The sequence below is a fragment of the Cylas formicarius genome, unplaced genomic scaffold (assembly GCF_029955315.1).
Source record: "Cylas formicarius isolate icCylForm1 unplaced genomic scaffold, icCylForm1.1 PGA_scaffold_5__7_contigs__length_24384050, whole genome shotgun sequence".
Lineage (NCBI taxonomy): Eukaryota > Metazoa > Arthropoda > Insecta > Coleoptera > Brentidae > Cylas > Cylas formicarius.
In genome coordinates, this window is record NW_026844341.1 from 11718759 (window position 1) to 11743647 (window position 24889).

The 24889-nt window shown below is 32.8% G+C and overlaps 2 protein-coding genes across 3 annotated transcripts in view; one reads left to right on the forward strand and one right to left on the reverse strand.

Moving 5' to 3' along the window:
- The first annotated feature begins 53 nt into the window (after positions 1–53).
- Positions 54–20348, forward strand: LOC132702597 (uncharacterized). The gene is made up of 5 exons (XM_060671342.1): positions 54–150; positions 208–311; positions 8305–8460; positions 14531–14674; positions 18983–20348. The coding sequence occupies exons 2-5, from the start codon at positions 254–256 to the stop codon at positions 19198–19200; spliced, it is 576 nt and encodes a 191-aa protein (XP_060527325.1). The 5' UTR covers positions 54–150; positions 208–253; the 3' UTR covers positions 19201–20348.
- A 365-nt stretch (positions 20349–20713) lies between these two features.
- LOC132702595 (coronin-2B-like) overlaps positions 20714–24889 on the reverse strand; it is a 39582-nt gene continuing 35406 nt past the window's right edge. Inside the window, exon 9 of one of the 2 annotated variants that reach the window (XM_060671340.1) lies at positions 20714–24173. In XM_060671340.1, coding sequence (XP_060527323.1) covers positions 24054–24173 — 120 coding nt within the window. In that variant the 3' untranslated portion in view covers positions 20714–24053. The remainder of the gene's footprint in view (positions 24174–24889) is intronic. The other variant, XM_060671341.1, reaches the window with a different exon arrangement.

Sequence of the window (24889 nt, forward strand, 5' to 3'; positions counted from 1 at the left end):
CGCGCATACCCAGAGTTTAGGCAACCGACGTTGCCTACTCGCTCTTTCCGGTAAGTCGGATAGTATTTAATTCACCCACCGAAGCTATTGTATTTGTAATTTACCTGTGTCGCGGAGGAAAGAAAGCGTCAGTCAACCAACAAACCAACGGTCGGCTAGGTGTGGTCAACTGGGGTCATCTTAGTCATGTTACTATAAACATTGTAGGTATTAGGATATTTTTTCCGGAGCCTAGTATTTTCGTTTGCGGAAAATGAAGTGCTGGAACTTGTTAATAGGCATTCTGGGATTTATCGCTGGCTTGGATACCTGTGAGTACTATTTATTTTTGTTCGACTCGTTTGTTTTGATTGTCGAAAGTGCTCGTTAAGCATTTGAGTAAAATTTTTCGTTAAATTTGTAGCCTTTGCGCACTTGTCTTAAGCTGGCAGTGCTTATTTCGTACGTAAGAAATTAAAAACAAAGACTGAGATAATTAAAAAGGAACACGGAGATGAGTAAGGTAGTTTGTATCAACAAATCGTAAAAAAAAATAGTATTGTTAAAAAAACGTTCAGTAAAAATCGGAAAAATCTAAAGTTTTAAAAAATTAGACTATAAATAAACAATACAATAAAATAGATTTTGCTACCATCTTACGGGTTCTGTAGTTACTCGATGTGGACCCGTTTGGGACTTCCAAATACATGTTATTTGTATTACTAAATTACTGCTACGAGTCCATTGGTTTAGGTCTTTTTGGTGGTGTTGAAATATTCTCATTTAACAAATCAAATATTTTTGTGCCCATGCTTGGAATGAGCTGTCATTAAAAGTACATTTGGAAAAGAGAAATTTCAGAATTTCTACCTGTTTTAATGCCTTTCGATGTATTAGGTATATCATGCTGTTATGGCTTAATGAGTTTATGAGTATTCCGAATAAATAGGAAATTAATAAATGCAATTCAGAACTCGAATATTCTCTTTTCTGTTGTTAGTTTGGTCCTTAAATATGATTGTTTAAACAAAAAAGCGGATGAAGTTAAATTTCTCATTTGTTTTATTTCTATTCATTCTGCCAAATGTAATTTACATTTTTTTATTCACAAATAATTATATGATTGTTTTTTTTAATTAAATTTTTATAAACCATAGTTTACTAATAAGCAATAGCGACTAAAAAATAGAACAAATTTATTTACAAATCAGGTATTGAATTTTAAGAAAAATGTGTCCATCATTTTCTCAGTAAATAGTAGAAGTAAATAACACCGTTTTTTCAAATCCATTTTCGCATTTGCCGAAAATTTCACTAATAATTCATGTAGCATACCCAACATACAAAAATTCAATTTTGAAGTGAACAGGTAAGCAGCTAGTACCAGTAAAGCCCTTAAAGTGTCACAGTTGTTACATGACTGGCAGCAAAGAATGCAAATATGTTGCATCTAAATGTAACTCAGAGAACTGAAATTTTAATTTTCATCAAATAAGAACTCAAGAAGTTTTATAATTTGTTTTATGCGGAATATCCAGAAAGACCCTTACAAAATCCACAATAACTTAATTGAGTGAAAATTGATAAAAACAGGGCATGTCATTAGGTGTTGAAAATACCCACCATTAACTTCTTGAGGATATAATGGGTTTAAAACCTCTTTCAAAAATTGCTCAGGATATTTTAATTAATTTGCCTTATTTTCTTTCCAGTTTTAAATTGTGTGGTTTTTCCTTGTACCCTTTTGACTTTAAATATATCCCCGGAGGAAAAAATCTGTCCCTGAAATAGATTAATAATGATATCTAATAATAATAATATATACAGGGCAAAATCTAGCCTCATACTTAATCCTGATAAACTATACTAAAACATAGTTGGTAAAGAATTTTGAAGAGGATTCAAAACTCCTGTCCAAACATTTTTGTTTTCCGAACGTTGTGTATTATTTGTAGTCCAGAACGTACAATTTTGTTTATTTACCGTGCCATTTCAACAATATTTTGCTTCATCACTAAACAGTACTGACAATTTAATTAATTTACAAATTAAATTTCTGTTTTCTATTCTTTTGCTCATGAATAATAATGAACCGGTATAGGGTGCTACTTGAAATTTGACTCACAATTCGAAAATTGATTTTAAAAAATGGGGTTCCGTTTAAAAAAAGGAACTTGGTATCAACGTCTACTCTAAATTTTCTGTTTACTTCAAAAAATGCACAAGAAAAAATTTCGTTGGACGTTTGCGGTAATTTTTTTTTAAATCCAGTACCCGATTTTCTGTTCCATATTTTAGCCGTTCACTCTGTATATTATCGTGTAAAGGTATGCTAGAATGGAAAATAAAACGAGATCATGTAGCAGAGCGTCCGTTCCATTTTTAGTCGCTTTCGAGAAACAATAGGGGGGCGTGATCCAATAAAAGGTTCGGGAAATGGTAAAATGCAAATTTTCGAGCACCCTTATGCGGGAAACTCCCACAGGCCGGCAGTGAAGAGGAGGGCCTCTTTGCGGCAGCCTCATATAATCCTAAAACGAATGCAAGTCAGTTTTCGAAGTTTTGAAATTGATACATTATGTGTTCGGGAAATTTAGATATTTAAATTATTAAAATAAGGCTTCGACTATCACTTTCTCACTGCAAGAACTTTTAGAAAACGCGAGTGCCATTTTGCAACACCCTCTACATACATATTTACTAAATATATAAAAAAAAACACAACACCGGCCATGCGCAGTTATACAGGATGTTTCCTAATTCAATATCGATTCTTAGGGTCATTTTAAAAAGAAAACTTCATATGAACATGTCAGGGTCGTAAAGTTTTCAAAAATTAGTTATTATTTTTAGTTAGTTTAGTTATTATTTTTTAATATCTGTAATAGCATTTCAGACATTTTAATGAAATTTGGCACACCTACAAACAAACATTGATAGCACGCCACCGATTTCTCTTAAAATGAAAATTATTCTTACAACCTCCAATCATTTCTAAAGAAATTTTATTTCTTGATTTTTTTTTAATTGGATGTACGGCTTTCGTTTAAAAAAATAAAAACATTTTCTCTGGATGATTATAACAATATCGTTAATATGACGGGAAGTAATTGTCTCTCTGTTTTATTAAAATACGAATACGAAGTACGTAAACTCTTAGATGAATTTTTGAAATCTTTACAATTATCTCTTATCATTATAATAAGATGTAAGCTGTTTGTAAATTTCCGTAAAATATCTAAAGTGGTATTACAGATATTAAAAAATATATTTTATTTTTGCAAACTTTGCCACTCCGTATCTCAAAAGTTATGCCATTTAGGACACATGTTCACATGAAGTTTTCTTTTTAAAATCGACTCAAAAATCTGCTCGTAACTATTGACATTCACCCTTTATATTTGGTTCGACTACCAAAGAAATAAGAAATTGTCACCTATAGGGCAAACAGGTAAAGTTTTTACAAAACTTATAGGATAGCCCTTTGTTAACTTTTTTTTTGTTCCTTATTCTCGATCTAATAAGCCTATTTTGAATGTAGAAAAAACAGCGTTGCTTGGAATATAAACCTGAGCCTTTTAGTCAGATTCAAAAAAAACTTTCTACCTATTGCTACGTAATATGGAAATAAGAAATTTGGTGTCCATGGATTTTATTCAGGGGAAAATGCATCACAGTCGTTAGAAGTATTTAGATTGCAGAAGCGAATCAGAACAATGTTACTTAAACCTAGGTTTCTGGTCTTTTTTTATAATTATATCTTAATTGTTAAATCTAATCCTAGTAGCTACGAGCTACTTCAAGGAGCAATTTTAATAAATAAGAAATCCCAGGCATAAAGTGTCTACAGTTGCCAATAGTCTAGTTGTTTTGCCGGTAAACTTTTTAATCATTTGCCTTAAACAGACACATAGCGCTGGTGAGTTTAAATACGGAGTAAAAACCAATTTTTTGGACTGTGATAATATTTTGTAATCGTTTTTTATATTTGTATATTATTTTAATATTTATTTATTGATTTGATTTGAATTAAAAGGTTTCAATTTTTGTATTCCCTCCTGCGGGATACATTGAGAAATATATCTGAGACAGATGATTGTGTATGGTATCATAAAAAGTTCAAATTGCTTAAAAAAATCTTTTTTGAAATAAAAATATTCTTCTATTTATATATTTTGAGTATTTATTAATTTATTTATATTTCACAGACCATTCAACAGACAGACGCAGCTACCCAATTACAGATTTGCACAGTATATGTTTATACTAATTAATAAAATCGGGAAAGTGATCAATGAATTTCTTAACTCTTAGATTTAATAAATTATAAATAAATTATAACTACGGGCTAAAGAAGTTTATACATAAATACACATTTTAAACATATCTAGACGGTGAAACCCCCCATAAACGGACACTCACGGGTCCAGTAATTTTGGCCGCTTACGGAGAGTGTCCGTTTAAATGAGAGTACTACGGATTAGATATAAATATATACATATGTGTAAATACATACGGCGAAACAAAAAAAAAGTTAATAGAATACATTTTTGCAGTATTTCTTTTCTCCAAATGTTAATATGACTATAAATACAAACAAGTAGGAAGTAAATTTTTGAAATATCATTTAGTCATTGGGTTTTTCAAAAAATGGGACGAAACCGTGAAGGAGACACTTTTCTCTCTGGATTTTTGAATTACTAAAATGCACTGAAATCGTCTATAGCAATTTTTTTAACATAGAAATATGATTTAGAGCTTCACCATTCGAATTTATCTATTTCGAACTGCATGATGCTGCCGACATTTCTACTTCTGCTGCTTCTTTCGTTGTCGTTTGGACTACCTTCTTCAAATGGGTTTGCTCTCTCTACATCCAAATTTGGAAATTGGTCAACGGCCTCTTCTCCTGTTGTTACATTAACGTGTTGCTCCTGACCTGTTTCAATTACTCAGCAATCTTCTTCAGGATCGTAATCAATTTGTACACTACATTGTATGTTGCATTGAGTTCAGTTCAGATAAACTTTCTCTTCCATGTTTTACATGTTTTAAAATTTTTTATGATGCCCTGATCAGCCCTTAAACAAACTGAAGTTGTGTTTGGCGACAAAAATGTAATAATATAGAATATAATATCGTCCGCTTATAGGAAAGCGTTTAACATTGCAAGAGATATGTCGAAATTGGGTTCCAAGAATTTTGTTCGGGTGTGGTAGCTGTCCGTTTATTAGAGCTGTCTACAAGGAGAGCTTTCACTGTATTTGTAAATAAAAAACATGCTCTAATATCTACCCCTCATAGAACGAAAACGAAACGAAACTGGAAATTCCGTTTAACAAAACGGCGATGTATTTGAGACACTATAGCACTCATCGATTGTTTTAATGTAAGTTTTTCTATATTTCGAAAACAAAAAGAAAACTCAATAGACCGTGTTTCTAGAACTCCCGTACAAAATCTTATTTTTGAAACACTCTGTATGTTCCATCTAAAATGGTATGCCGGGAAAGAACGCACGCGCGCTTCCAGAAACTGTCCGGAAAAATTCGGCTTTTTGTTTTTTTTGTTGTGTTGTTCCAAGGACGGAACTATTAAGATTTCTTCAAGGATTCAAAATTACTTAAAAACATAGGAAATTATTTTTTATTTCGATAAAAGTAGGACATAGGTAGAGGACATTGTAAAGGAACCTGTACAAAATCTACTTTGTCGTGTTGAATCTAAAAATGAAATTATATACAAGAGGTAAGCAATAGGTCGTCTTGAATTATTGTGGAAAATGCACGATATCATTCTAGACTTAGCGAAAGTGTACCAAATGCATCGTTTAGAAAAAAATATATTATCATTTGATTAAGCAGTAAGCGGATTAATTACGCAGAAAATGGTCTAAAATGTGAGCTGTTAAAGATTGTCCAAAATTACAAAACAAACATGCCGTATATTACAGATGAAATAACTGTTGAAATGGGGGTTCAAGTTTTAAGATTGCCTCCTTATCATTGTATATTTAATACCATAGAATTGATATGGGCTCAGTGCAAAATATGTTTCAATAAATATGTTGTAAGTGAGGCAAGACACGATGATACTGTGGTAGTATCTGTTTGGAAGGCAGCTCTCCAGACAGTTAGCAAAGAAAATTGGATCATTTGTCTAAACATACAGAAAATATAATAAATGAATAATAGGAAAAAAAGAATACACAGTAGCAGTTCCAATTGTGAAGACTTTTCATCGTAAATACAAAGTAAATATGGTTAGTTGTATATTTACTCTTGACAAATTACATATTATTTAATTTTCCGATTTTAGTGGTATTGTTTTAATTTTTGTTACATGGACAGAGATTCTGTCTGTCTTCACAAGTAATATAATCGTGATTGTTGGTGACGGCTGTCTTGCATTGATCAGATGGACATTTAGGGCGGAACAACATCTGTTGAAGTATAAGTGGAAGCAAGATGAACAATATATTTTATTCTGTCTGGCATTTTATTGCCGAGTATGCCATCACCGTTGGTATGGTCTGTTCATAGAAAGTGACCAATTGCTTTTGAATGGGATTATCCAAGGGTGGCCATTAACATACAATGTAACAAGATTATTACCTAAAGTCCGTAATAGAAAATAATTTTATACCTACCTGTGTTTAATATTCTTTGGTTTGGTATACTACTTAGTTTAAGTTTATTAGTAACCATTCTTATTTCGTGTGTTCAATCGTGTACGAATTATGCAAAATATGTGCGAGTCTAGTATATCTCAGGAGACGCTCCCGCCCAAATATAGAAAACTCTATTCTATTGAGACTAAGAAAGTTAGAAACAATGTTTATTTGACTCTCATTCAACGTGGTGTCAGCAAGCAAGCATCTTTAGAAGAAACTGTATGGAAAATTGTGAATAATCCCATTCCAGAGAAAAAAAAAAGAAACGATGCTGACATTTTCTCGAGTGTAGATGAAAGTGATCAAGATATAATACGGCGTAAAATTTACCAGTTATACGAGGAACAAAGTGTGCATACATTAGTTATTTTAATTAGGAGGCTTGAAAAAGATGAAACCGGTGTTATGGAAGTGTATTCAACACATGGGTTTTAGATTTAAAAAAATTGACAAAAGGCAAGTTTTCATGGAATCTTTTAGAGTTCGGAAATGGCGACTGGAATATTTAGAAAAAAATATAATTTACAGAGAACAACAAAGGCCAATTATTTACTTGGATGAAACCTGGTTCGACACTTATGATACCCGGGAAAAGGGTTGGATTCACTCAACTGATAAGTGTAAAACAAACGCGCCATCAAAAAAAGGTAAAAGAATAACTATTTTGCATGCTGGCTCTAAAGATGGTTGGATTCCAAATTGACTTTGTCTGTCTGCGAAGAATATTAAAAATTCTTCTCTGCATTACCATGAAGACACCACCGCTGATTTATTTGAATGTTGGTTTAAAAACAAACTACTTCCAAACATTCCTCCTAATAGCGTCATTATAATGGACAATGCAAGTTATCACAGTAGACAGTTAACTAAAATCCCTTCCTCATGTGACACAAAAGCAACAATCCAAAACTACATGTACAATAACGACATTTATTTTCACGAAGATTATACCAAAAAGCAATTAATTGAGGTTCTACAAAGCTTGAACCTACAAAAGGAATACGTCTGTGATAATTATCCCTCCAAAAAGTTGGGCACATTCTGTTAAACATATAGAAAAATCAGAACAATCTTATATTCATATTGCAAATGATATAGAACAAATAATGATTAGAACAGGCGATGATAGCGCCAGTGATATTGATATATTATGTGAATAATTTTAAGTAATTTAAGTAGGAAATAAAAATAATTTGTAATTTTATTTTAGATTTAAAAATAAATACATACATAAATAAATATTGTTTAGTATCTTTCCTAACAAAACCCCAAATAATTAAATTGTAAGCAAAGTACGGACCTGTTGGGCCATATTTCATTCTTACAGCTTGCCCGGGTCTTTCCTTAATTCGTATCAGTTAGTCACTTTCTTATATCTATGAACAGACTTTACCGAATATATCAAGAAATATGTAAACTTTCTAATTTATTTTTTTTTTGGGACAGCCTGTATCGGCAATCTTTCGTATACATAGACCGACATGCAACACGTCTAGTCGCTTTGATCTAACCGCAAAAATGGGTAAACGGAGAGTGTCCGTTCTTAATGTCCGGTGATTATATACAATATGGCGACGAAATACGCGATCAAAAGCGCTCAGTTCAGAGTTTGAATGCAATTTCCTGGTAGTAATCGATGTGATTATCGGCAGGCTGTGCCCTGCATTGTTACCAATGCAACGGCAGCGACTCGACCAGGCCCTTCCAGTGCAACGAATGGCTTTCCTCGGATATCGATATTCAACCGGAACCGTGCGATATCGTTTACGGGGCTAAATATTGCATCAAACATACAGGGCGGTTCGAAGGTAATCGGTCCCACTGCGATTGATGGTTTATGGGGCCTGAAACTAACAATAACATAACAAATAACAGCTTCCGATATCTGAGTGGTGGTTCCTAGTTTAGATTGTGCTATACCGTTCGGATATCTGAAATATAAAACGATGGTATATGTACGGGGTGTCCCATTATAAATTACTAAATGGATAACTTTCTTAATATCAAACCGACGATGATGACGAACAATGTGAATGTCGGCATGTTCTTCCAGTACTTTAATGTAACACACGAAAATAAACATGCAAAATTAATTTAATTAACGATTACTGTCACAATACATAAGATTAGTAACGTAATACTGGAGCAACCATTTTAATACAGGGTTACTATTTAAATGATTTTTAAAATTTCAAATGCTTGTAGCTCAGTCGGAACACGCCGGGTAAATGTTCATTTGTTCATTTATAACTTTAAAATTAAATTAAAAATAAATCTCTTCAGCAACACACTTCCCAGCTATGGCAGTCATGTCGTGGGACATTCTGTTATGAGTTGTTTGGTTATTGTTGACAGATTTTGAAATATCGCGCATTTTAAAAAAGTCTGTAACTATTTTCTCAAAAATAGAATTAATCATGAAACTAAATTAGTTTCTTCTTTTTTTAAATATATTTGTTGTATGATTTTCTATTATGTATTTTCTTAGTTATTAACTACATATTAATTACCTACCACTTATAACAAAAAAAAAAACAATATTACATACTTAAATATTATCAAAAAACATCTTTAGTATTCTAAATTTATTTCACAAAACATAAGTCGAAGTGATCACTCATCTGCACGCATACACGAAAACGTTTGTGTAGATTTTGGATACGCCGTCTAAGAAGTTCTAGTGCCTAATCAGGACTTCATATATTGTTCTGTATTCTGTTTTGTATTTCTAAAATTGTTGCCGGTCGTCTTCTATGTTACTCTCGATATTAGAAATCACCATAAAAAGGGATCAAGAGGACTAAGATCTGGACTGGACGGAATGCCAAAGTATTACACATTGTATTTATTTTGCAAATAGTCTCTCACGTTTCTTACATTGAAATATGGTGCCCCGTGCTATTGCCATACTATATTTGAAATCACAACAACTCTTCGATATATAAGCTTCTTCTTTAAATCCAAGGAAATCGAAATATCGATCGGGGTCCCAGAAGTTTAACAAAAGTAACCAAGCTCCTATGTTGTGAATAAAATTAGGTGCTTGTTGAATTCGTTTTAACATAATGCCGCAAAACTCAAGACGTCTTTGATGCCTTCATCTGTAAGGTGATAAATTTTTCGTCAACTTATAAGTGTGACTTAAAAATCCGTTGGAGTTTACTTACCATATTATCGGTTGAATACTTGTGATTAAAATTCTCATGTTGAAAATATAAGACATCAACCTCTTCATAAACATTACAAGAAACTTGCCTTCTTTTTCCTTCGACTAAGCTGCTATTTTTTAAGCTACTATAAGTGTTATAAAATGTTTTTTACTTTAAACCACTCTCTATATATTTTAATATGTAATGACGCCAGTTTCCATGACAACGGCTATCATGGCTAATTTGATTTTTATAACAATAGTTATTGACTTCCTTACATCCATAATTAGGTAAAATGCGTGATATTTCAAATGCTGTACAAAAAACCCTAACGTCTCATTAATATTTGAAATCAGGAGAAAACATGCAATGGATTGACACATTCAAATACTGGGAATCGAAAGGTTTTGGAAAAATGCTCCATCTTTGTTAATTTAAACTTTATCGTAGGATCGATATTAACAAAATTATCCATTTGGTAATTTATAATGGTACACCCTGTACGCTTAAAAAGAAATTGTTTTTTCTTTTCCGTTAACTACATTTTCTAAAATTTATTTCATTATTATTTGTTCACTGTTATTTTATAATTCTTTTATTTATTTTATAACAAAACTTTTCATATTTACATTTTTTATGCCTTGCTTCTGTAATTAAAATTACAGTTTTATAGGCCAACTCATAAACAGCATTAAATATAAAAAAAATACAAATTTAATGTATTCGATACTTTACCGTTCTAGATAATCCAGAGGTATAATTTGATTAAAATTTTCTGCTGACATTTTACTGCCTAATAAATAAATAATATGCAGGGTGTTTAAAAAAGGCGCGAAAATATGTAGGGGGCGATTCCGCAGATCATTTTATGAAAGAAGTTCTAATGAATGTGGTCCGGAAATGCATGATTTAAGATATGCTGTGTTAAAGGTTTTTTTTAATGTTTTCTCAATTAATTGAAATGTCAAATCAAATCAAGGATTTGTTGGAAATTTCTTGTGATAAGGGTTAGAGGGGCAACGCAATGAAATGTATTGATGAGATATAGCGACTAAAACTACTACTGTCTCGTCTCTTATTTTTTTCTCATATCTTCTCATATCATTAAAATATAAAATAACTCCTCTATATTTATCACACAAATAATTTGAAAAAACTGTTAAAAAATAGCACCTGCAACAAGGACTTTAGGTGTTACTCGAATGTGTCAATTACTTTGTATCCATCTGTCTAATATTGAAGTCCCGTAACATAGATTCAAACAAGAATACCAAGATAACCGATATGAACTTTATTTGTGGAGTTGCTGATGGCAATACATGAGAAGCCAAGCCGGTTTTACACTGAACGTTTTTCTAATCGTATTGTTACTGATTTTCATTCATCGACGCCTTCATAAAACGAACACATTAAACGAAATGGAGGAACAGGAAGGCCAATAACAGCAAGAACGGTGAAGCTGGATGAGGATGTGCTAAACATGATTGAAGAAGATCCTGCTGAATAATACATTTATTTAGCAATTCGCATCCAGCTAACATATTTCTATGTCTTCTTAGTTCGTAGACAGAACTGTGGAGGGAGGGTACTTACCAACCATGGACGGAACATTTTCCAGTTATTCCTTTTGTATCTTCACTAGTACACCGGAGCAACAAAAAACAAACCTCTGATCGTTCAACAGATCCAGGTACCTCTACTCGAAAAATTGCTGAGGTTTTGAATGCAGTGTAATAGTAAATTATGAAGGACCGTTTGTTATATCCATACCATTGCGTTCTTTCAATGACTTTTGCGCAACTAGTGATGCTGATTTTGTTTATTGCGATACTAATTTTATTTATCGATGAAGCGACGTTTTTCAAGAAATGCAATAAGAAATTTTTATAATAACCCTTTGTGACGTGATGAAAATCCACGGGCAATATTTGAAGATGAGTTTCAATATCAGTTCTCGGTGAATGTTTGGGTGACTGCATAATTGCATTGGTGTTTCTACCAGGAAGACTTACTGTAGGTGTATCGCAACTTTTTGGAACAAACCAGTGCATTTTAGTCAGGTTGCTCCGGAATTTTTTGTACGGGATGACATACTCACGTTACTCCTGTGGAATATGGAATTGGAAACGACTGTGATATTTTTGACAAAGACCATGATGACAAGATTGGACTGCTGCTTCTGAGCTGAATGTGGTCACTTTTATCAGTTTTTCTATTTTTTTTTTTTTTGATAAATATTAAGTTATTTTATATTATTGAAACGTTAATAAATGTTTTTTAGTTGTTTAGTTTTTATTTTTTAACTCATAGACGACCCTAATTTCAAAGACATCTATTGGGAGAAATTTTAATTAATTTAAAAAACATTATTAAAAAAAAAAGTAACACCCTGTATTTTGAAAACGATGCATTTCCGAGCCTACATTTAGGGGAACTTTTTCATAAAGTGCTCTGAAGAATCACGTCCTTACAATATTGCTGCTTTTTTAAACACCCTGTATAAATCAAATTATGCTCCCAATTCAGGAAATTTGAAGATAGAGCCGGAGTAGTTCTATCTTCTAATTTTATTTTATTTATACTTATGTCTTTAATTAGGTACCATACTGGGTTATGTTTAAAGTCTTTTTGTAACATATCTGGCAATAGTTACTTACGAAAGTTGTCAGGCAGAGCCTACGTCCGTTTGAATCCGAAAAGTAACCACGAAATTAAAAATAAATAACACATTTACTAACTGGTGCTCACAACTACTAACAGTTTCTATGCTGTGACATAGAATTCTACAGGTGGATAGTTTTCTACTGTGGATTTCTAGTTCCATATGAGCAACTAATGGCAAATTAAAGCATCTATAGGAGATCTTGGTGACTATAATGAACTATGGAAAAACTTTTGTGCTTTGATTCGTTTTTTATATGTAACAACAATTGCTTTGAAAAATTCCAAAACACCATGCAGCAGGTAAGAGTGACTTGCTAGAATTCTATGTGACACGAGGTCCAATCGCAATATTTCAAACTAACCAAATCTAATAACAGATGTCCCTTTTGGTTCTCGGTTAGCAAAACTATCGCAAAATTGAGCTGTGACTAAAAAAGGCTAATCTTGTATAGGTGCTTCGGACATTTCGAACATTTTGTGCACTTTTATGGGCTATCTCGGTTATTTTTGGAGATAGAAACTTGCGGTTTACGCGACATGGTGCTACTTTTTTGTGAAATGTGCGATGGCGTCAACAAAATTGTCATGGTTCTCTTGGTTTTGGAGGTACAGTTGTATCTCCATTATCTTGTAAGTTATTGAAAAGTTTAATTTTTTCTTGCTCTAACTGTTTTTTTAGTTACGAAGCAAATATATATATATATATATATATATATATATATATATATATATATATATATATATATATATATATATATATATATATATATATATATATATATATATATATATATATATATATATATATATATATATATATGAAAGAGGTCCATTAGTACCTGTATATTTTTAACGGAAGTTGTCATCTAAAAATGGTCTTAAAAGTCCATCCGACTGAAGATATATATCAGTATAATATACTCAGGGAATATCTTCGAGTAATTCTGCAATGACTTACTCGAGAATGTCTAGGTTCCTAACAGCTGTAAGGCCTCCTTCCTAAATTCGATAGGCTATTCGTTGTCCCAAAATAAAACACAAAACCCAACTCCAAAGCGTCCGTGTTGGGTCCAAAATTAAATGGTGGCTTTCTGTCCTCGTGTTGTTGCGATTAAAAATTCCCGATCTTGAAAAGTAACATTCATCGAACCATATTACAAATCTTAAACTTGTATGTATTTGTATTTTTTTAAAATTCTTTGAGCAGTCGATTTTGGTACCCCTATTGCTTGTTTTATGTGTTTGCAAGATGACGACTGCATTGCTGTAACCTAATACATTTGCTTCTCTTTGCTCTCTATTCTTCTTCAAATAATTTTTAGGACGTGGTTGAATAAAGATTGTCGTCTCTCTGGATATTATAAAAGTATTATAAAAATTTTACTGACCATATCCCTCTCGAAACCTTACCTGTGGTAATATTTCATTGCATTATATAAAACATAACAACGTATCATATGTTTCAGAATTTTCATATGCTGCCATTATTAGAGAAAAATAATTAAAACGAATAAAACAGAGAAAGAACAAATGGATAGGTAACAAAAATATAATTAAAAGCTGACAGTATTCCACACATTTGCTTTTTTGTTTTTAATAGATGAATCATAACCAATGATCTACTTAACATATATATATATATATATATATATATATATATATATATATATATATATATATATATATATATATATATATATATATATATATATATATATATATATATATATATATATATATATATATATATATATATATATATAATTTGCTTTATAATTAGAAAACAGTTAGAGCAAGTAAAAAATATACTAGGCCACTGCGAGTATAAACGTCACATATGGTTCATATGAAAACGTGTGCAATTACAAATACACCCGAAAAATTTTTACGTGTAAATATTTATACGTGTTTGATAATTAAACTAACGACTACGAATTTTTAATACGAGTTAAAAACTTGCAAAACTTTTTCTTAGAATCAATTTTTTTTCATTTCATCTTATTTTTGAACTTGTCTTTGGACTACGTGTAAGGGTAACATTGTTTCTCTAATTAAAATCCGTCAGGCGGGTCTATCCAGTGCTACCAATGTGCAGCGTCGAAAACCATGGACTGTTCCGATCTGATGGTGCATATGGGCGGTATCGAACCCCAGAGTTGCGATCATGTCTTTGAGGCCCAGTACTGTATCAAAACTACAAGCCTTGACGGTATAACGATGTCATTCCATCAACTTGTTTCAATTTTGAGCTATCAGAGCACCACAGCCACCACGCATTGTTTTAAGTTGTTCGTTGTTTGTTTTTAGTATTTGTTTCCGCAAATTCGATTTAGTAATTATTGTATTATTATCATTGTATGTAGCCCTAGAAAGAAGACGCAAGCAGATCTAAGATCCAGGATACGTACAGTATAAACGAAACATCACATTCACATTCTACGAGCAATTTCACAAGTGCCTAATTTATTAATAGAAAATAGAGTTCAATTATCTCACAGAAAATAGCACACAACACTAGTTTTGTTTTTCCGTGGAATCGAAAACCCAAAAACCCAATAATCAAAAAAGGACTAAATACGGTTCTGGCATTTCAATGTTAAACCCATATAGCTACTAGAGATATGCGACTAATACAGGAGCTTATAAAGCAACGATGAGAAAAATTTTGTTGCTGCATGCAGCAACTAACATGGCCGCTGAAAGATCGCCAATAAGTCTGGATGTGCAATTTTTACGGCAGTATTTTCTCAAAATATGTCAAGGTCCTATTAAATCTTCAGGCAAAAAGGAGTTACGGTATGAAAAGTTTTTGGGTCGGAGTCCTATGTAAATAAATTATGGTACGGCTAGTTTCAATAAAAAAACTGATACGGCTTGAACTTCGAGATTATATTTTGAGCAGTATACACCAAAGAGTATAAGATAGAGGGGAAGGTCGCGTATACTGTTACGAATACCATCTAATATTTGTGTCCAAGTGCGTCGCACGGTAGCTTATAACGGATAACAGCACTTTATTTATGTTTTAATAAAAAAAAATTAAAACTATTTCGACATATTTTTTTTTCACAAACTTTAAATTAAATTGAACCGTATGTCCCGCGCGTTTTCCGTCTTCCCCTCTATCTTATACTCTTTGGTATACACATCATCAGTCTGTTATATCACATTTTGACAAAAAAAAAGTTGTTTTGACGTCCAATATGGGATCTAAAGGCAGGTTTATGCAAACATATTGAGTAACAAAAATGAATACGCATATTCTTACAATAAAATGTAATGTAAAATGTATTTTTATTACTAAAAGCTCTTGCGTTAATCAGCCTTTACTGTTTGTTTGAACAGGAAATTATTGTATGCACTAAGATACATCCTCTTTGGTAAATTTGTGAAAATATATTTCAAAAAATATATAAATTATGCTTATACTATATAGGTATTAAAGTATTCGGTATTTTATTAAATTTTATTGTGTATCTTTGGTTGTTCCAGTAAGTTTTATCCTTAAAAAACGTCTAAACTAAATAGACTCATAGACTTTTATTTATTTTAGACATGATATTTTTTAACTTTTAAATAAACAACTTAAAAATAATTAGATGGGGCAAATGCAAGAATTGTGACAAATTTAGAAGATTAATATAAATAGGACATGAACTAACAGTTGGCAGGAATTTAATATTTTGTCCATCCACATCAATCGCAGCATGAAGTGTTCGCCTAATGATCATCAAAGGAGGAAGTTTTCTTCAAGCGACAACTCTTCTCATACTTTCTGAATACTTCGCGATAGCTACTTGCTGTTTTGAGGCATACAATTTCAGCCGTTTCACCATTATCCCTCATATGTTTTCGATTTTGGAGCTATTGTGTAACGATGTTTGTAGTATGGTTGAAAAATATAATTATTTTCCCACTAACGCTGTTCCACACTGAACACCATAACGTTCTGCAATATTTCGGCAAAAATTTGACCAACAAATCTTTGCTCAATCCGCGATACCTGTCCCATTCCTTTGGATGAAATCCATCCCCATACATTTGCACTGAAATAGCCTGCAGTTCTGTACCTATCGATACATCGAAGGTGGAAAAGCTGGTTGTCTGGTCTGTACACTTGGATTTTACATTTTTTGAAACACTGGAAGATCTTTTCATCGGCAAATATGATTCCTCCCAAGAGCGAAGATAAGCCGTGCCTGCCTTTTCTTGTTCAGCACTTCAGATGACTCCATTCTTCGACAAACTGTGGTTTTATTGCCCGGAAATGCCGACAACATTCTTGCGTTCTTCGCGCATTGAAAAGGTTCATCCTCGACTCTCCAAAGGAGCGCCTGATCTTCTTGAACTGTTGTATGCCAGATCCCCATTTCCGTTCAAATATTTTTTGTCAACTCTTGTCAACACCTTTTATTAATGAAAAAAACGGTTGTTCTTCTTATATTAAAATGTTGAGCTACCGCTGATTAGGACTAATCATCTTCTAATTTGGCTACAATTCTTGCTTTTAACATTCCGCTTAGATGCTGAGCCATTCTAGGCTTCCTTTAATTTTATAACGTATTTCTAACAACGCTGACAATCTTTTTCGTTGACAGTGACAGTATTATAAATATGAGAACAATGAAGTTCGCACGACAACGACATGGTGGCCACTGCTGAAAACTTTGAAAAAAAGTACTTTAAGTATCGTATCGGTTTTTTATGAAATGCGCTCTACATAAGGCAAAAATTACCCGTGCATTCCTTTCGTTACAGTTTTGACCGCACACAACAAGTGTTTGTAATAAAAACGCGAAAAGGTACCAATAACAATAACTTGACTCGGCGTTGCCAATAATGTCGGGATTTCAGAGCCTCAGATCATTCCCAACTGTACGAAAATGTGTTGATGCTTTTCAAGCGGTTATGATATTTTCGTTGAAGAACGAAAGATCTTCTGCGCATGGACCAAAATTTCACGCACTAACCTGCAATTTGCGTAATTTTCAGCGATCCCCACATACTCGACTCGTTTTTCCTCGACCATCTAATGGAATATTTTGACGAAAGATCAAAGCTGTCGAATTGACAAACTGTCAACGGCCATGTTGGTTGTTGAATGCCTCAAGGTCTTATATTGGTTGACAGCAAGATTTGAAATAACCACGTATATCAACATTTTTTTTTATATTTTCGTCAAAAGTTTCTGTACCTGTATTATCAGCATTGCAGAGCCTCTATATACCTAATGACACATTTAGGCAAACGATCTCGAAAACGCAGGTTTTTGCTCGTATTTTGTGGTACTCTTGTAGTTTATGTATTTACTAGATAGGGGTGTTACCAAACTGCATATTTATTTTATACAGCCTGGAAATTATACACAATAGCAAAATGGTGGTGATATAAAACTGCCCATCAATCTTCGGCAGTAATAAAATTCACATCCTCTTTAAGTTTTTGTATTTCATTATTCAATTTTAGGTATAAACCGAACAAAAACGAAATCAAATTTGCAAGTTTTTTTAGTCGTTGTGTCTTATTTAATCATTGTAACAATGTAACAGCAATATTGTATGTCAAAAGAATGTGTTTACTGTAGGTAGGTCAGTTGTTGGTTCTTCAAAATAGTCATGAAACAGTATCACTTAAGACATTAGTATAAAAACTATAGCAGAAATGCGACAGATAAAAGAAAATCAAATTCCATTAGGTTTTGTTTAATATAACCTTCATAAATGTCGCGTCAAAAGGAGGTTCAATCCACAGTAGTATGAGCGTCATTGCGACCTAATCTAAATATTCTTAAATATTAGTCTCCTCGCCTGAAATATTTAAAATGCTATTTTAAATATGAATTTTCTACTCTCTTCTGTAAAATAGCCAATTATACACCGATCGGTGTCGAAAGCGTCACTTCACCACGTCAATTTCTTGTACTATGGATCCGAGCCACTTCGGACATTTCCGGGATATTACCACACGGGTTTGGGAGCAATCGGATGTTTTCGGAGATATTACCGCCTGATCATTTAAAATCGTTTTGGGATTGACAGTATTAATGATAGGTACCGATCCACGAGGCATTAACAAAGATTAATGACCAAAAATATGCATAAGTTGCGGTCAGAACGAATGGCAAGGAGACGAAAAATGCTATAAAGAACCATGGTTACGCAACTAACAATTTTGGTATCTACGACCTCATCTACTAAATACGCAAATTGCGGGATTACTTATTTTGTGATATTACTTCCCCTTGTTTTAGAAAAATCAAATGCATGTGCTTTCCTAATTTGCATGATTTTGAGAAAATACCGGGTTTGGATTGCCATAGTAGATTCTGTGTTCTGTGTTTTTACCCCTTCTTCTATCATTGCGGCACAGTTTATTGCAGCTGGACGAGGATATTTCCTTTTCGCTTTTTTGATAGCGTCGGTTTTTATGCATGTTAAATTATCTGTAGCGCTTTGGGGGTGGAGGTCATTCTCCATGATTCTTGACGGTGACCTAATAGGTTTTGATGATTTTTCAGGAGGTATAGGGGCGAAAAGGTTTTGTTCGTCATTGGATCTCGGCAACTATTGCAACTATGTGCAAGGCCCGGGTGACAAGCTGATGTACCGCACATGCGTCTTCACCTGCACAGGAGACGGTTGCAATCGTGGCGTTTCATTCCGTAATGTAAATATTTACATTCTGTTGTCGGTAATAACGTTTACCGTAGCGTTAGTGACTGGGTTTTTTACGTGATTTGAGGTGGAACTTGATTTTTCCGTACTGTATTTGTTTTAAACAACACCTGTTAAGAATCTCTAAGCCAATGCGTTCAGATAATAACAAAATACTGTCGCATTCTTATAGGATTTAGTACAGTTCCCGTCCATTATTAGATATAAATTATTGTAAATATTTTACATTGAGAGTGCTACTTTACTAGCAAGGCAATTATTTCAAAGACGTAATAACACTTTAATAATTATTTTTTACAAGTTAGTGTTTTTTTCTCGTCATTTGTAATTGGTATATCCCCGTATTTTTGTTTCAGTTTCAGGACTAAGTGGTAACACATTCTTTTTGGCAAAACGCTATTAATTCCGTCAGTTTCCTAAGTTTTAATGCTCGTAAAATTGAATTATTTGGTATCATTTTTTTTTAAATTGAAGTTGTCATAGATGTGACGATTTTTTTTTAGTTTGGCTCCTGATTATTTCGGGTAAAGCGAATAGAAAACGATCCCACTGTCAGAACAATATTCGGCTTTATAAAAAGATCTCAGAATTCAAAGCAACCAAACTATTAGTCCGTGGTTTAGAACTTACCACTAATTCTTAACTGTGTGTTTGTTCAAATTACGTTTCCATTGTCCATGGCTTACTTCAGTGCTTGTGTAAGCTTAACACTTAACTTTTGTTGGTTTGAAAGTCGCAAAAAAAACGTGGGTTTTTTTGTCCAAATAAGCTTCGTTGCAATCTTCAAAATGTATTTCCCAATAGTGCCATCTCTAAACTTAAACAACGTGCGCCATCTATCAGTGAGGCGAAAAATTGCATAGTACAGTTTTAAATAGTGCTGAGTTTTTGCAACTTGCCTTTGTAACTGGTTTACAGGCAGTTGCGTTGAAACATTCAGAAAATTTCTTCCTCTGGCAGAGGTAATATGTATTGTATATAGTGGTCTGATTTTGTATATTAAAATTCCCTAAACGTTGCTCTGATAGAGGTAGGCACATAGGAATTGTTAATTTTACTAATCGACTGTAAACTCAAAGCTGCACAATTGAAATTAGTCAATGTGATATAAAGTGTAATAAAATATTTTTATTCATATATTGGTGAGTTTTAAACTCGGCGTTAAATGATTTCAGTGCAGGTGTAGAAATGGTGCAAAACTTAACACTTTATAACACTTATACCCTGTTAATATAACACTTATACTCTGTTAATAAACAGTAAATTTATTGTAAGCATTTCTTATGTCTTTGTTTTAAATAAATAGTAAAATAATAAAAAGGTGAAAATTTCAGCTTAATGAAACAACTATAAGAAATAGTATCTAGAACACACTGTTTAGAGAAATGATTACTGTCCAAACAGGTCTTGATATTTTGAGGTCACTCTGACAGACGGAACATCTGAAATTATTAAAATATCGATATTTAGGAAACAATGTTAAATTTCACTGAAGCTTAACAAGAGCTTACCAATACCAGTCTCACCTAATAAAATAAGTCTTTCGAGAAAAAAAAAAACACGAAACTTTGTCATTCTTTTACTCCACCAACGGTTACAACACATTACCTATACACTCGTAATAAAAAAATATCTTGCACAATTATTTCGCCAAAGCTTCATCAAGCTTGCTCACATTTAGAATTAATGTACAAATGATATTACCGTTAATACTGTACGTCTCACAGAGCCCGACAATTACAACGAAAAGGGTCATTTAACATAAACGACCGTTTCTACCTCCACAAAGGTGATATCAAATATCAAATATATCAAAAAACGATTAAATGTAAAAAATATAGGGGCTAAATTGAGAGGTTCTTTTTTTGAACAATCTCTATTTTTTCTTTTTTTTTTAAATCAAAGCACCAATCAAACTACCTCTTATTAACGATCGTCGTTGGAAATTTAAAAATAGGAATATCGACGTCAACTGGAAATAATAGATACTATCACATTTTAACCTAACAATAATGTTATCTAAATATAAAAAGGCGCCCTCTATAGGGTGATTCGCAATGATTAAAAGTTCTGAAGAATTATTTATAACAAAGAACTTTTTCATTCTTCAAAGAAACTTCCATAGAGTAAATCTTATTACAAATCTCCTGGATATCTGCTTAAAAACTCTTTGAGGAAGGCGGATGGACGTGGTCCTTCCTTACATTCAAAGCATTACTAACCACAAAGAAGACATTGGAGAAACGTTTTACGCAGACTCTTGCATGTAATCAATTATTCCAACCAGTGGCGGCTGGTGGGAAAATTTTAAGGTGTCCTGCAAACTTACCCATCGATTTTGTGCCTTCCTACTTGTCACACGAAAAAAATAAGTCATCTGGAGAGGCACTAAGCATTACTTTACTGTTTTTTAAACAAAATACAAAATTTTAGGAAAATAACATGAACAATTTAAACAAATTATAAAGTTCCAGTTTACACATTGAGATATGCTCTATATTCCTCCAGTCTTAACCCACAGGCAAATGAACTGAGGAATATTTACTTGTGACACGAAGCAATTTCTGGACGTGGTGGCAATGAGACTGGATTGTGTATTCTAAAGGCTAAAACTGGAGTGATATTTGAAGGGGTAAAACAAAAATAGGATGCTGATTTTTTTGTGGGTTTACCACAAGAATATTTTCAAGAAGTACATTAAAAGTTCTTGGTGCCGGGAAATTCGTTTTTATCCTGTGACAGGGATGTTGCGCATATAGAAAAAAGGAAAAGTATTGAGAAATGTGAAGCACTCCAAGCGACCTATTGATTTTAAACACATCCACACAGGTCCAGATTTCAAAAGCTAAGGAGATTTACATTTAAGCTGACAATCCTGGTTTCAATAAAATCAGAAAAATTTTCAATACAACGAAAGCCTGGAAATCGGTAATTGTTAGCAGAAAGAACGATTAAATTCTTCTATAAATTCTGTCTATAAACTGTGAAAGACAAATCAAGACCAACCGATAAACGTACTTATATTTTGCTTGTAGGTTTAAAATAAGCTGATGAGTATTCTTACTAAAAAAAAATCGATTATTTAAAAAATACAATCTGGCACTTGGCCAGGTGTTTATTTCTAATCTTGAGTTAAAGAAACAGCTAAACTGAACCATTCGAAGCAAAAAACACTCGCCTTAAAAATATGCGTAATGATTTTTATTACTCAAAATGTTTGCGTAAACCTGCCTTTGGATCCTGTCAAAACAAGCATGATGACCACGGGTATGCTGCCCAAAATAATAAAGTGGAATTTTCAAGTTGTCTAAAATTGATGTAGTAAGTGTTTGTGCATCACATCTTTCAGGAATGATGGAGCACCAAAAGCGTCCAATAAAAATAATTATCATTTGAGATTTTGCAGAAACGGGTGTTGTTTCGTCCACCATGACCGCCAACCAAGGAGAATTATTAATTTCGTCAATTATTTTTTAATGTAAATTAATAATTTTAGATAATTCTGTGACACATTTGCATTATGTTTCTGTACATTTACCCACTAAGCAGAATCTAGTTGAGCCCTAATATTGGTTCAAACTTCAATGCCCTAGCCCCCTATTTTCGTCCTAGCTTTATCCCCACCAAATAGTAAACAATTTTCGTGTATAACCTTTTTCTCTACTTAACCTAAACCTTTTAATTCTAACTTTTCTTCTCATTCTCACATTAATTAAATTAGAGATTTCCTCTATAGTTCATGGTTAAAATTGTTTTTTTACTCTCAATTCTTTAACTTTCACCAATATCAGTGGACCGGGAGAATTTTTATTTACTTCCTTTAGCCCTGCCCTACTCAAATAGTTTATAAGCAGGTAGAAACTAGAATGCAAATCCGACCGATGGTTACCGTTTAGAAATGCTTTTAGAAATGCGACGCTGTCAACTTTAGCCGAAACCAACGGCAACATTGCAAATTTTCAGTACTTTTTGTACTTTTTTACCTATCATAATAAACTTAAAATATACAATGCTAGGGCATTTTGCGGTATCATTTATTTATTTCTATTGTTTGTTGTCAGGATAAAACCTGGAAATGGTAGTACAGTTTTTCATTGCCTGGCCATGCCTACTCTCCTAAGGCTATCTTCAACAGAAAATTAAGAATTACCGAAATTCCAAACTAGATGTGTTAAACATGCCCTTTTTTATTGAAGATTAATTAAATCTTCAATAAAAATTTCAAAAATATTATACTTATGACCATTCTTCAAAATTTACGCAAATCATATTTGTTAATTTAACTATGACACTGACAATCCTCTTTCCTACTAAAAAAAAGTGTCTAATGTATTGTTTATATATAATGTTTGCTTAACATATTTTTAATTATGAAGGAATATATTTTCCACATAACCCAAACATTATTTTGCAAAATTTGAAAAATCTGTGAAATCATATGGTTGTGTGAAATCTGGTGTACCAATTTTGTTTATTCTTATTTCAAAAATTAGATGTTTACACTATCGTGTGTGTATCTATAACAATATTCCATTTGAAATTGCAAAGTTTCAATTCTTTTTTATCTGAGCAATGTATTTGCCATAATAGCCTTAATGCCTTAATGTCCGAATGTCATCTAATTATAACCACATACCAAATTTGATAAAGTTCCTTTTTCAATTTTCCAGAACTTCTAATTTGCGTACTTTGTGCTGTTGCTGACCAGCAAGGCGCGAAAACACAACTAAGTAAACATTATACTTAATGCAAATGGTGAATTTCGCAAGCGCTATTTGCCATAATGCAGCCGTGGACGCGGAAAAGTATAATTCTGCCAGCTTGTACGCGAAAAAAGCCGCCATTTATTGGGCGAACGTGGCGCTTAATTTGTCACAAGCGGCGACTTTTCGTACCACCCATTGCCGAAGCCGGTTACTTGCTGGTGAATCGCCGTAGCATCTCCTCCAGCTCCTTCACCCTTTGCTCGCTATTGGCCAGCTGCTTTTTCAACTTCCTATTTTCCTCCGACTGCGACTGATAGGCTAAACGCAACTGAAAGTCAAAATAATAATAAAAGCATCAGACTTCAACATAGGTTTGAGAACAATGGTAGGATGGACTTGAGGTGTGAAAAAAGAGTTTTTAACTTGTATCTGAAGTTACGTTTTCTACGTTCACGTAATAGACGTATTTAAATTCAATTGGTCATTAAGTAATATATTGGAATATTGGAATATTGGAATATTTTCCATTTGATAAAGGCTTGCTGTTGCCAAAGCAGCTGTCACAAACCAATAAATAACTGTAAAAATCTAAACATTTTTTGTTGCAATTTATTTTTTGTATTGTTAAAAATAAAGAAAGATATGGCGCATCAAACATGACGAAAAAATAAGGTTTTATATTTTACCTTTAAGACGAAAATATCATGCAAGCATTGCTAATATAAAAACGCAAAAATAAATTTCGACAGAAGGGTTTATCAGAAGTTTTTTGTTCCTTGCAATTTTTCATAAAACTAGTAAAAAACAGTTTAGTTGGGTGCTGTGGAACAGATGGATTTTTCATCATTTATTTATCAATTATCTTTTAAACAATTACATTTTATGCGTGACCTAAAAACATTTTATTTAAACAATGTTATCAAAATGAAAACCGAACAGGAAGCAAAACAAAAAATACTCATCATTGAGTCCCCCATGCGCTGGAATATGCCTGGATTATTTCTTATGACATTACAAGACGCAATTATTCGATATCTTAGATCT

What these genes read in the sequence shown, in the direction of transcription:
- LOC132702597 (XM_060671342.1), top strand. Translation starts at nt 254, where the DNA reads ATGAAGTGCTGGAACTTGTTAATAGGCATTCTGGGATTTATCGCTGGC. An exon ending in TATCGCTGGCTTGGATACCT is followed by an intron (nt 312 to 8,304) that starts GTGAGTACTATT and finishes GATTATCGGCAG; the next exon opens with GCTGTGCCCTGCATTGTTAC. An exon ending in ACATACAGGGCGGTTCGAAG is followed by an intron (nt 8,461 to 14,530) that starts GTAATCGGTCCC and finishes AAAATCCGTCAG; the next exon opens with GCGGGTCTATCCAGTGCTAC.